This window comes from Pelecanus crispus, chromosome Z (genome assembly GCF_030463565.1).
Source record: "Pelecanus crispus isolate bPelCri1 chromosome Z, bPelCri1.pri, whole genome shotgun sequence".
NCBI lineage: Eukaryota > Metazoa > Chordata > Aves > Pelecaniformes > Pelecanidae > Pelecanus > Pelecanus crispus.
The window spans coordinates 54,449,205-54,463,138 of record NC_134676.1 but is presented as its reverse complement, the minus strand read 5'-3'; the positions used below and the strand labels follow the sequence as shown (position 1 = coordinate 54,463,138).

The following is a 13,934-nucleotide window of genomic DNA, read 5'->3' as shown; positions in this document are numbered from 1 at the left end:
GACAGGTTCATCAGCCCCTTCAGTCCTCCGAGTAGCTCTGTAGGTGTATCTAATAAGATCTGTTCTTGAGGAGAGGAAGCAAAAGTGCTTTTCTAGCATTTCTAATCAAATCCTTGTATTTCTATATGACACAGAAAGTCCTGCATGACCTACGTCATGTATGAAATGCAACCAGCCATGCCATCTTGGGAGTGGCCAAAGATTGTCTCATCTGAAATGATTTAGCTTGCATGAAGACAGCCTTGCTTTATCACCTTATCTTTTACATTTGTAAAATTGAAGTTTTCTTTTACTGATACACAGTAGCAAAGCCAAAACATATGGGCAGATGACTGTAGGGAAGGAACAAAAATAGAATAATTTAATTAGGAAGTACTAGCAATTTAATTCTTGCAATGCATGACTGCAAGGGATGGAAAAAATCAGCAGACCATCTGATCACTTGGTTTTTCTGCTTGCTATTCATAGGATCTCTGACCTATGGGAAGAAAGGAAAAAGTAGATTTTTTTTTTTCATTTATATTCTCTTTAGAAGCTGAGCAACTATGTTGAGTGAAAGAGTTGAATGACTTATTGCCATCTGTTATTATGTTCTAAAAAATCACATCCATTACACAGACTGAAGAAGAACATGTCATTTGTGAGACACACTGTTTATTCGGGATTTGCTATTTGTTTAGGAGACACCAAAAGAGCATCCTCCATTTTAGACCTGAAAGGAGTATCTTCAGCAAAGACTTGTGATCTCTAGATAACCTTATGCAGCTGATTCAGGAATAACAACAGAACAGCAAAGGATACTCAAAAGAGATGCTCAAAAGACTCCCTGAGGGGCTGGAGTCTTGTATTTAAGAAAAGTTCTACCTTGGAAAGGTAGCTAGAATATGAGAATGAAATTCTGGACATAAGGCTAGGATTTCATAACAGGGGTTAGAAGAAAGCACCTCACGCTATATTGGCCTCCTGAGCCCTTCACTGTTGTTTTCTCCAGTGCCCAGACATTGCATGACGCATGTGTCATTAACCTGAGATGCTATTTTCAGTATCAAGTCTGTTCCTTCTCTTCTCAATTAGTCTTCCCAGGAGTTGCAGACTCCACTTCTGTTCCTGTTGTTATTTTGCATCCTAATCCAAAGGTCCCCTCTGTTCCCCCTGCTAAATTCTTACTCCCTACCACATTATACACATATATGATATACATACGTCCTACCATATAACTCTTTATTATTCTTTTTGTTACTCTCTTGCCTGTCTAATGGGAGCTGTGATCCTCATTGTTAGAGCACCCCATGAACTACTACTCTCATGCACTTCACCCTAAAACACAAAGAGCTGCAAGTCTCTTTAGAGGTCATAGTGGGGTGAGACTGTGAAAAGAGTATGTCTACTTGAGAAGAGGGCACTTCTCCATCCTCAGAAGATCCTGCTGGGTTAGTCATCAGTGTCCTTGAACATTCTGTACCAGACCAGACTTAAAAGAAGAAATTGTTTAGTTTCTTTGCTACTAGGTAGTATAACTGTGTCACACAGAAAGAACGTCTTTCAGTTATCCTTTTTTGTTTTCTCTAAAACATAGGTGGTACAGGAGTCCTGTGGTGGCTCTACGCTAAGCAACGAATATCTGCCAGTGCTGTTGAGACTCAAATAGCCAAAGACAATCTTCAGGCTCTTCTGATCTATGCCATTTCAGCTACAGTCTTCACGGTATGCTTTGCTAGCGTCTATATTATTTTCTTGTTCTGTCTTCCTGGTTGTCTCTATTTTTTTTATTCAGGTGAAAGGTTTATATTGCACACATTTTTGAAGAGTTTATTTCTACTGCAAGCTCTGTTGTGGTGATTCTTTAAATTTTTTTTTTTTTTTGCTTCCAGGCATTGTTCTGTAATATCTGTTTTTGAGTCAGGAGAGAGTTCCTGACCCTGGAGCTACTCTCCTCTACTGTAAAATGTCCACAGGGACTTCCATGAATTGGTACAATATTGGACTCCCAATCCAGTTTCACTTATGAGATTTTTTGTTAGGTTCCCAGTTCAGAAGTACTTCATCATTTCAGTTTATTTGAAAGTCCTTAGACCATTCCTACTTCTGAAATCTGTTGGTCCCACACTTTTTCCACGTAGAGAAGGGTCATTGTGAACTAAAATACTAAAAATGATTACTGAACCAATTTATCTTCTTCAGGCCTTACTGTTTGTTTTGGGGTTACTGACTTTACTACTAAAAATTGTCAACGTTTGACTAACTTACATGACAAGTCCACCACACCATGCCCAAACATAGATGTTAAATTGTATTCTTTGTTAAATCTTGCTGATTTCACTGGTTTGTAAAACATAATTGAGGATAGAATCTGGTGTAATCTCATAAGCCTGAGGCTGATGATGATCCCAAATATATAATTATGAGATTGGAATTCCCCAAAAGTATAATTTGGAAAATAATTTATCACCAGAAGCAGCTGATAGAGGTTTTACATTTTGATCTTGTGATCTTGTGGATATAGCATGTGTTAATTTGCTGTGTTTGAATATCCTAGCTGTGCAAAATGATAGCTTGCTTGTTTTTCAGTTCTCTAAAATGTGATTTGGAAACTTCTCCCTCTAGGTTATCTTGTTCTTGATAATGTTAATTATGCGCAAACGAGTAGCTCTCACCATTGCCTTGTTCCACGTGGCTGGCAAGGTCTTCATTCACCTGCCGCTGCTAGTCTTCCAGCCATTTTGGACATTCTTTGTGCTTATCGTCTTCTGGACATACTGGATCATAGTCCTGCTTTTCCTTGGCACTACAGGTAAGCAGCTACCAGGCTTAATTTAAAAAAGTTCCACTTCATTTTTGTATGATTTCAGGTAGAGTTGGTTAAAAACCATGTGGGAACCTTTAGGAAAAACCCCACATACTATGCTTCTGTTGTTGTCTGCTTCAGTGACTTCAAAACACTTGTTTCAAGGAAGTTGGGCATTTGAGTCTGCATTCCCAGTGTGTTACTTTGTGCCTTAGGATGGCTTTTTGATTTGATGCAAGTCGGCATGTTGCAAACCACAAGACTCCATTAATAAGACTGCTATAACAATTTTTCAAATAATTCCCTGTAATTTTACATAAACAGGTCAAAACCAGCTAATCTTACAGCTGATCTCATAAGGTATTGTATTGTATTGTATTGTAGCTGGTACTCACACAGGTAGAGACATAGTAATGAAAGGGCTATAGCACACATTTACTGTCTCCCAAATTAAATTTATTCAAAGTAGCATTCAGTTGTTCATAACTAAGGTGTCTAGTAGTATTTCAGCATTGTCCAGGATTATTAGGGAGATTTTTCTGCTCTTTGTATACTATATTCTGAGAGCAGCCAATATACTCTCAATTTCTGCCTGCTGTGAAGAACGTAGATGATGAGAGCTTGCTTTGTGTTTGGGGTCTGACAAGAGCTTCTAGAATTAGTCGATCCTGTAGGTTCAAATTTTAGTTACTTCAGCAGAGAAACCTAGCAACTGCTTTTTAAAATGGTAAATGTCTGTGTTATTTTGCAGTAAGTTGTAGACAATAGAGACCATCATTCATTATTAAAACCTTAGAATTTTGAAATTTATTGTTTACTGCTGATCCAAAAGTAGCAGTGTTTCAGGTCACAGAGCTATTTCAGGATAATACAAGATAAATATTTTCCATTTCATAGCCTGAATTCTTACCAAGGGATGGAGGTAATAGAATTCACATATTTTTGTTCTCATTACTGTTGAAATTTTTAGTTTCCATTACATGCTGTGCTATGTGCAGAAAACATTCGCCTCTGAAAGTGAGTTAAGTCTCAGTCCTGTTTCACTCTGTGAGTTAAAGACCACTGCCCGGGGAGTAAATTTGTAGCAGAATTTAGGCTGATACTATATTTTTCTGACAGAACTCTTCGATTGGCCTTGATTCTGCAAAGACTAATTTATGCTGTTAGCTTTACATGCACTCAGTATCTTCACTGATAGCAGTTAAACAAAACTTTGGTGCAAAGAGGGCCAGATCTTTTCAATCCAAACCAGGAGAACTGAAAAAGTGTACATTATCTGTGTATGAGAAGAAGCCTACACTTGTGAAGAGCTTGTTCACTAAAGCCAAAATTATTTCAATAGTTCAATTTATTCACAAGAAAATACTAGTTTTTTATATAAGCGTAAAAGTGTAGCTAAGAAGGTGGAGAAGGTGCTCTCAATGCTAAGTCTAAACAATGGTTTTCAAGGTAAGAATTTTATACACATGATGCTACTTTCAGTATTTTCTGAATCTCATCAGCTGTTCATGTAACTCTTGTATAAGATGAAACATTTCAATGTGGGTTAACACATTGAAATAGAGCTTATCATAGGACAGTTCTGACATGTACTGTCAGTCTCAACACATGATATCTCTATTCAGATGAGACAAAGAGTCAATGCATTTCTGAATGTATGAAATCATATGTTTAGAATCTCTAAAGCTGTTTCTCATGTCCATAAATACCTTTAAAGCTACAAATATTGTTGAAATACATACACAGACTTACCATAAGGAAAACAAAAGTGATTGTTAATGTTGACATCCAGCTGTAAGGAGCTATGAAGTTTAATATTGTTTCTGACTGTATGAATAATAACAGAGCATCAGACTGAAATTAAGAATGACTAAGGCAGGCTTTTATTATGTTTAATTTTAAGAATTTTTGCTACTTGGTCATGGTTAGTTTTGGAAATTTTCACCATGTGGCTATAAATTAAGTGTTGTGGGATTTTGAGTTTGCTCAGAATATTTTTTTAGTGCTTTTTCCAAATGTCGTTATACTGATTGTCTCAAAAGCTGTATCTTTTTTATGAACAGTCTTCCTCACCATGACATTCAGTAGTGTTAGTAGAAGTTAGAGGTGTTCTGCTGTAGACGGTTACAAACTGCTAACACCATATGCTACTTTCTTTCCGAGTTGATGTAAGCACCATTTCCTTTTTCACCTTCATTTATTTCTAGGTAGTCCTGTCCCAAATGAAGAAGGATTTGTTGAATTTCGGATGGTAGGCCCTTTGAAATACATGTGGTGGTACCACGTAGTGGGACTGATCTGGATCAGTGAGTTTATCCTAGCCTGTCAGCAGATGACAGTAGCAGGGGCTGTTGTGACATACTATTTTACAAGGTAAGGATAACTTTGACAGCTGTACTGTGAGCAGCCCAGAAATGGAATTAGCAGGAATAATAGGGGACATAACATTTGGGGAGAATACTTGCTTCCATCCTGAAAGCTGGAGAGCAGTTGAATTGTATTGACTCTTTTAAAATCATGTCAAGTCCTAAAATACTGTGTTTTGCTGATTATAGATGGTATTCTTGATATTTAGGACTTCAAGTCTTGTTTGCCTTGTAACCTGTGCACATTGTATGGACATGGATGATTGCTTACAAAGCAGAACGCAACTGGAAGATCATCTGTAATGCTGATAATTAATGCTGATAAGCTCAGTAGAGAGAAAAAAATATTGAAAACAATTGATTATTTTTTTAATTGCAAAACAGTGCCCTTTAAATTACTTATTCATTAATCTTTGTTACACAAGATTACTTAAGGTGTCATTAGAGTCATCATTTACATATAGATTCTGACCAGATCGTGTTCAAATAAAAAGTGAAACAAAATAGATGTGCGTTAAAGCTCCATGTTTCATTGCTGTATTTGTGTACTAATTTGTGTATCAGGACATCCCTTAATGCTGGCTATTTGGCATGTATCTGCTAGCTATTCAAGAAGGTAATACTAATTATTAAGCAATGGTTTTACCAACCTTCAGGCACAAGAATTTTGCTTCACAGAAATAAGAAACTGATTTCAGAATCACAAACTTAGCTTTGGGGTTTTAGTTTCTAGTATTTGGAAACTTCTGAAATTACAATTGCTTAAAATTCACCTTACATAAGTGAAAATTAAAGTTCTGGTTTTAGCCATTTAGGACAGGCTTTTCAGGAAAAAAAAATGGTATCAGGTGCTTTTTTCGTATTTCAGAAGAGTAAATGGTACTTCAGTGATCTGAAGGATTACATTTTGGTATGTAGAGCAGAACTGTGGCAATATTTTTGGCAAGGAAAAGAAGCAAGTACACTAATACCTGTTTTATATAAGTATAGCTTAATGAAACTTCTACACGTGTCATCCTAGATCTAGTAGTTCATGACACATTTCTTAAAAAAAAACTCCCCCCAAAACACCACATCATTGTTCAAGAACTAGATGAGTGATTTTATTTCAGATGTTCTCAAAGTCTTTTCCAAACAATATAAATACACGTCCTCTGGAGCGGCATGAGTAGAACATTGACAAGATACTTAGCAATGGTGGTTTACTTAAGAAAGGAAAACCAAGATGTTGGTATGGTGCCATCCCCAAGAAGTATTCTAAATGCACATGTAGTTCAGCTAGTGGGTTTTGTTATGTATTTTTAGCCTTTCATGTGAAGAATATTGTATATAAAAACTTCTAGTGATACCCAGAAGCCACACACTATTCTTGCCATGTGCTTTTAAGTGTCTGTTTTTTAAAAAAATGGGGTTTTGAATAATGCATGCAGGAATTTTTCAAGTGCATTATTCAGATCACAAATGTTTAATTGGTTTGTCTTTTTAATTGAGACTGTTATCTGAATTACATTTGACTCCTTATCTGCCCTAGTCTTCAAAACAATATCAAAGGCAAGGAACTCATTTACTGTGCTGACAGAAATTCTGTTATTTTATTAATGATGAAGTCCTCCAGTATACCAATGAAATACATCTGTGACGTTATTACAAGATGTTACAGGGATGTAATCTTGTGAATAATTAAACTAGATTGAGTAACAAACTAGGAAAATACAGAGGAGAGAGGATAACGTCACATTGAAATAAATCATATAGCAATGCGTATGCTTCAGCTGTAAGTTTATGTATTTACTATCACCTGAGGGTGAATTAATTTTTCTTTTAACTGTACCCTATCATACCATAACAGGAATTTTATTTTAAGTTAGTAAGTACCCACCTGCCCCTGCTGTTATCCTTTTCTGCATTTTAAGGTACAATTGTAATCTGAAAAGTGACTTAGTGAGAAAGGAAACAGCATGAATTTGGACTTCCCCATTATTTTGCATATTAGCAGCTTTCCACAGCAAAAGAGGTGAAGTTGTCTATGGAGAAATGTTTTATACATGTTCACTGTTCATTCACCTTAGCTGGATGGATTCCTTTCAACTCAGGCAATAACAGACCTCAAGGTGTTCTGCATGACAGACTCTGCCCTCAGTTATGTTTACCTCAAAAGGATGAATTGGTTAAGTTGCCTGGGTGTAAGGCTCAGGCCTTTTATGTGGTTGTGCAAGAAAGGGAATAGAATTTGGCTTCCCCCACCTGAGCTCTAAAAGTTAATTGGAAGAAGGTACAGGGTAAACCTATTTTACTCATTAACATCTCAGGATTAAGTTACACAGATGTCAGTTTCATGGAATGAAGACTTTACTTTTTTATCTTTTTTAATGAAACTGACATGAAAATAACTTTCTCCCAAGCTGAGGAGATATTTTATGTTTGGAATGTTAGCACTTGTTCCTTTAATATGCTTAGTATTATGTTCATATTTCTAATAAAGAAGAAGAGCTATTCTTTAAATGTTGAATAAAGCTGTTCTTTGAGAGAGAAATAGAAGTGGCTTACTTGGTAGGAAATACAAATAACTAACTATGCTATTGCTATTACTGCATTAGAGCCAAAACGGTGACTTGCACAGACTATCAGTGTGGAGTGAACAATATACGCTGAAAGCTGGTATAAGGGTAATAAATTCCTTTTGCACATTAGTTTATTGAGATTTTGTAGTACTGCTAGATGATACTAAATACATATTGATCATTCTACTTTATTCTTTTTCTCTTTTCAACAGGGAGAAAAGGAATCTGCCATTTACTCCTATTCTGGCGTCTGTTAATCGCCTTGTTTGTTACCACCTAGGAACGGTGGCAAAGGGGTCTTTCATTATCACACTAGTGAAGATACCACGAATGATTCTTATGTATATTCATACGCAACTCAAAGGAAAAGTAAGAGAAATAGTTTCCATTTTCTTACCAAAACTCAATGCCTGTCATGTTTACAGCTAATTTAATTTAATCTGTGTTGGGGCTGGAAGTCTTGTTTTGGAGTATTTGGTCTTTAAAGGACCATGGGACTGAGATGGACTGCTTCAGTTACCAAGCTGAGTATCAGTTACTGAAACACAAAGGAGCATTGTTTTCTTAAGATCTGTTGGTTTTACTCTTTATCTTTGTTTTCCCATGTTCTGTGCTTTCCTAGGAAAATGCTTGTGCTCGCTGTATGCTCAAAGCCTGCATCTGCTGCCTTTGGTGTCTAGAAAAGTGCCTGACCTACTTAAATCAGGTAAGATTTTCAATATTCAAGTTTTATGTAAGGGCTGATAATATATATGTGATTCCCAGAATGCAGTCTGAGGCTGACACATGAGGTATCGTACTTTGGAACTGAACTTCAGTGAAGGTACTGCAGTCTTGTCTCCATTACTGAAATTACACTGTAAATCACTACATTAGTCTTTGTTTATCTTGTAAAGATGAAAAATAGCTGGTATTCACCTTCGGGGACATGGTATCACAACTTTATAACAATTTGTTTAGTGGTTGGAGATGTTCCTCCTTATGTCCAGTCTGTCAAACTACATCTGAGTTTCAAATATGTTTGTCGTGAAAAGAAAATGAAGCTTTTCTAGGTGTAATATTTAAGGTTCACACAACTGAATAACTGTATATAACATCAAATAGTCATTATCATCTACAAAGTAGAAAGAGAGTTGCAAGTTGCAACACACTGGCTGGTCAGACTCCTTTGTAAAAGAGATCTTATTGGCCTGTGCTTCCACCTCTGTTAAGCACATCTCTAAATCTCTTTCTAATGTCCCTTTCACAGTTGTTCATTTTTTTGCTTGTGGAAATACAGAAATAAAAGCAGAAGAAGGCATTTTAAAAAAATCCAGTATAATCCTTGAACATTGTCCTGGCTAACTTTGAATGCCATCTAGTGAAGTACCTAGAAATTATGTTGGTGGACTTGTATGACTCTCAAACTCTTTTATAGTTCCAGAATATTTTTTTTCTAACTACTTAATTGCTGTAGTTACGCCACTGCTCACCTCCTCCTGCAGAGAAACTGCAAATTCTGTTTAATTAGTTTTTTGGAATAAACTTGTTAGTGCATAAATGATGAGCAAGGGAGGAGAAGAATAGTAATTCTCTACCTCATATAGTCTTCTGTCAGCTGGTACACACTGGTTGATTCAACAACTTTCAAGGAAATCTTTGTTCATTAGCATCATATGACTTACGTGACTTATTCAGAAGCTGTATCTTCTCCTCCTTCTTTCCACCCTCCATCTGAAATATCTGATCATTCCATGAGTAAATCTTCAATCTGCTTTTCACAGAACGCATATACAGCCACAGCTATCAACAGCACTAACTTCTGCACCTCAGCAAAGGATGCCTTTATTATTCTAGTGGAAAATGCTTTGCGAGTGGCTGTCATAAACACAGTTGGGGATTTTATGCTGTTTCTAGGAAAGGTATGTCTGCTGCATACAGTTGTTATCGACCTACGTAGTAACAAGCTTTCCTTAGCAATGGCTTGCACCCCAGATAGAAAATGCTTTCAAATTCCTGTTTCTTAGCATGTGCTTTATCACATCTAGCTGCATCATATCAGGAGGGGACTGTCCAGGATAGGGAGGATAAACAGATGACCCATGTACGTTGAGTAAAAGTGATCAGAAAGGAATAGCTGAAGATGGTAACACCTTCTGCATGAATTTATTTTTAGGGAGTCAAGAGAAAAGTGATTATTAGAAGTTCTGAGTTTTTGATTGGTTTTGTGGTTAAAACCTAGAATTGTAAGGAAAGGAAGCATTTTCTCTAAATTCTGTTTAGTAAGGGCTCTCCAGGTTTATGTTGAAAATTGGCACATTATTGATCATCATTTGTGACAAAATTGGACTGGAAGGTAGTACAGGAGCCTGCTGTGAGGAACTGCCAGCTTGGACTGAACTGTCTTCCTTATTACATTCCTCTACTTTTATTAAGTCAGAGTACAGTAGGCTGAACTTTTAATCCAGTAATTAAGTCAATAAGATGTGAGAAGAAATAAACACATAATGAAGATATAGGTACTTGGGGGACCATGAAATTACATAACGTGGTTTTATGGAGGTGTCTGAAAGGTGTTAGGAAACATCTCCCTGAAAAGCTGTCTTTCAAATTATTAGAGAAATGCACAGGTGACAGAAATGTTAAAATGAACAGTGCAGCATATAAAAAAATAGTATCAGCTCAAACAGCACTAGGCTGCCAGCCTCCTTTATTAGCACAACCTGGTATTTTCATAATACAGTAAAGCTGACCTATTTTACATTTTACATTTACATAAATTTACATTTGGCTGCAGTTCATAGTAATAGATTCAGAAATGTTAAAAATGTTAAGTGGCCGTAACAGTTGTTTTAGTCCTTTTGTTATTCCCAAAGACCAAACTGGTACTGGTAATATCTGTTAGGGCGTCGTACATGTAGTGTAGTTCCATTGAGACTTACATGAAGTGCCTCACATGAATTCTGATCTACTTTCCCTGTATGGAGATGAGACAGAGATAAGACAAGCTTGGAGGCTGCTTCTGCCAGCAAAATGAAAAACTTACCATCCCCCCAAGACCTGCCTTCCCCACTCTCTCTCCCCATGTTATTTACACTCAGGGATGTGGAGAATCCAGGAGGTAAAGGTGTTATTACCATTAGCATCTGTAACCCCTAGTTCTAGCCTTGATACAGCAAGAAGCGAACACGTTAAAAACCAAACTAAAACAAAACAAAAAAATCAAAAGGCTTCTGCCATTAGAGTTGCCTTCTGTTTTCTTCCTCAGGTCCTGATTGTCTGCAGTACAGGTTTGGCTGGGATTATGTTGCTGAATTACCAACGAGATTATACCATCTGGGTGCTGCCCCTCATCATTGTCTGCCTCTTTGCATTCCTGGTTGCTCACTGCTTCCTTTCCATTTATGAAATGGTTGTTGATGTCCTTTTCTTATGTTTTGCCATCGATACAAAATACAATGATGGAAGCCCTGGGAGGGAATTCTACATGGATAAAGTTCTCATGGTAAGTTTCCCCTTGCTCTCTAAGGCTAAGCATATTATTTCATAAGATGGGTATTTTGAGAGTGGAGTGAACTCACTAGCTGAGTTTAATACTGTAATTTTTTTTTTTACCTGGGTTATCTTGCTGTCTTGTCCATGGCTTGATCAGCAGTGTGGTCTGATGAGCATCAGATAAGTAATGATGCTTCTCTCCCTTCATGTCACTGGTATTGGCTTCATTATGCTGGCTGTGAGATGAGCAGTTGTCTTGCAGAATCATACCTTTGGGTATCATTATTTGTAAGTGATATGCTGCAGATTGGAAAGAAGCAGAACAAGGGGTAAAGGCTTGGGTTTTGTACTTTCCTAAGAAGGACCTCTCTTGGGACATGGAAGAGCAAAAATAGGAGAGTATTCTACCCCACACGCAGATAGTGACCACGCTGGAGTTTTTCTTCTTTCAGATAGACAGGAACCAGCATTTGCTTCTCAGTCTGTCATGCAGAGAAAAAACAGATACTATGTTCTGTTGTGGAGCCTAGTTGCTCTGTCAACACCCTTTGCACAATTCAGTTCTTATTTGCTTGTCCCATCTTATTCCCTGTTCACTCTAGCTAGAGACCAAGATATAAAAAGTTTGGTCCTCAAGCCATTCAGTTTGCTGAGTAGGTGATACTATTGATAATGTTTTTAAGTGACAACCATAGAATATGTCCCTGTAAAATGTGCCCACATGTGTAGGGTAGAGGAAGACTCTCATAACTTCTTAGCATATTTTTTTCTGATTACTTGTTGGAAAAACATGTCAAGAATTTAACTCTAAATCTTTGGTAAAACAGTACAGAATCTAGAGTATATAATAAATAAAATGGTAGCCGATGAGTTGCTTTTCAGTACAGAATAAGAGTAAAATGCAGCATGCTGTCTCAGAAGACAGGCAGATGAATCATAAAAACATTGTGGGTTTCTTTAGTGAACAGTCAACATCAGAAAACACTAGCAGCTAAAGTTCACTGAAATTTGTCACAGAATGCTTGCCTTTAAGAGAAAAAATTGCATAAAATGGAATTAGCACCTTTGCTAATCTTTCTGAGTAGGTCATTCTGATCCGGTGAGTTTGAATTGAGGGTAGAGAATCAACAAGGCCTTGCAAGTAATTATCTCCAAGTGCCTCTATTTAATGGAGTTCTAACATTACACACAGTTTACAGGATAGGATGTAATACTAGGATCTCTGTTTTTTTGACAACCACCTTCCTACCTTCCTTCCCCATAAAGGAGAGCATTGTGTGGTAAATGTGAAAGTTGTAATGACATGCAAGGCAAATACCTGTCTGGCTTCCAGAATTAAATGAGGGAGACCCTTGCGGCTATTTGGCAGGCTCTTTTGGTACTTTGTGGACAAGTCTGACCAAGCAAAGTGGGAGGAGCAAGTTGTGTTGACTTTTGAGCAGTTACATCTTGAAATTTTGTATTGAAATTTGATGTTTGGATTCTGCTCTAAGAAAGCACTTTTCTCTTTATTACTATTTTTCAGGAGTTTGTGGAGAATAGTAGGAAATCTATGAAAGAAGCAGGCCGGGGAGGTGGAGCTGAGGGCAGAGAGCTGAAACCAATGGTAGGTGCAGATGAGGAGGTGGCGATCCTCCAAGAGTTTCACTTTTACTTCTTCTCCCTCTTTGTCTTTACTGACTGCACTTCTTCAGGAGAAGTTTTTGTTCTCTGTATCACTCAAGATGTTCTGCTTTTTCTGTTTGTGAGCTTGCCTATCACCTGGATGGCAGAGTTTTTGTCACAGCTGAGACCATCTCCTGTAAAAGTAAGATGAAAGGAACTGTGTCATATGAAACAAATGCAGTATCATTTCATTAGGATTAGTATGCATGCTATGTGGTATACACAGACAGCCCCAACTGCTGCGTACTCTCAAAATAAGATGACTCTGGAATTCATTGGGCTATTCTGTCTTTAATCCTCTTTTCAGTCCTGAACTGAACAATTTTGTTCATCTTACGTTCACCATAAAAGCCTGAAGAACACTACTGAGCGCATCCGTTGTTGCAAAGTAGGACCAGGCATTTAAAGCTGTCACCAAATTATTTTATATGGTGCCAAGGAATTGGATACAGTGATTCCTTTCAACCTGCTCAAATGACATTTCTCCCAGTTGTTTGTTTTTATTGCCAACTACTTATGTTGCTTGTCTCTTGTGTGCTCTTTCCATCTCACACTGTCAGATACACAGACAGTGAACAATGCATCATTTATGCTTCTGCAGCCTGTTTTACTTATGGTGTGCCTGTTAGGAAGGCATTGCATGTCTGAGTAGCCTGGAATAAGGAACAGCTATACATGGTACAGATAACAGATAGGAGGATGAGTTTGGAAGGTGGAGAACTGAGGGCATATGATGGAGACCCAGGCTGGGCAAGGTATGACTTGTCATCGTGCAATATGACTTTGTGAAATAAAATTTTTTTCCATCATTACTTTCTCAGAGTATTTGGGGCCTGATGCAGTTCCTTACCATGGGGACAGTTTTTTAACCTAATGGAACCTAAATAAGTGTATGCTAACAGTAGAATTTTTTTTTAAAATGATGTATGTGAAGCCATGTTGCATGAGCACTTTTTGACCTACCTGGAATGGGTTCCTGCTGTAGAATGGATAGATGTGTAGCTTTGAGTGTTTTGCTATTTCGTTATAGCATACCAGTTTCTAGATTTGCTTATGCCTAAATGCTGCTGTGTTTATATATCT

General features: G+C 37.4%; 1 protein-coding gene across 1 annotated transcript in view; it reads left to right on the top strand.

The window, feature by feature from the left end:
* Positions 1–13,934, top strand: part of SLC44A1 (solute carrier family 44 member 1) — a 48,273-nt gene that overhangs the window by 33,254 nt on the left and 1,085 nt on the right. Inside the window, exons 9-16 of the mRNA XM_009485247.2 lie at positions 1,577–1,704; positions 2,605–2,791; positions 4,993–5,158; positions 7,925–8,081; positions 8,335–8,418; positions 9,476–9,613; positions 10,960–11,196; positions 12,712–12,792. Of these exons, the coding sequence (XP_009483522.2) occupies positions 1,577–1,704; positions 2,605–2,791; positions 4,993–5,158; positions 7,925–8,081; positions 8,335–8,418; positions 9,476–9,613; positions 10,960–11,196; positions 12,712–12,792 (1,178 nt within the window). The remainder of the gene's footprint in view (positions 1–1,576; positions 1,705–2,604; positions 2,792–4,992; positions 5,159–7,924; positions 8,082–8,334; positions 8,419–9,475; positions 9,614–10,959; positions 11,197–12,711; positions 12,793–13,934) is intronic.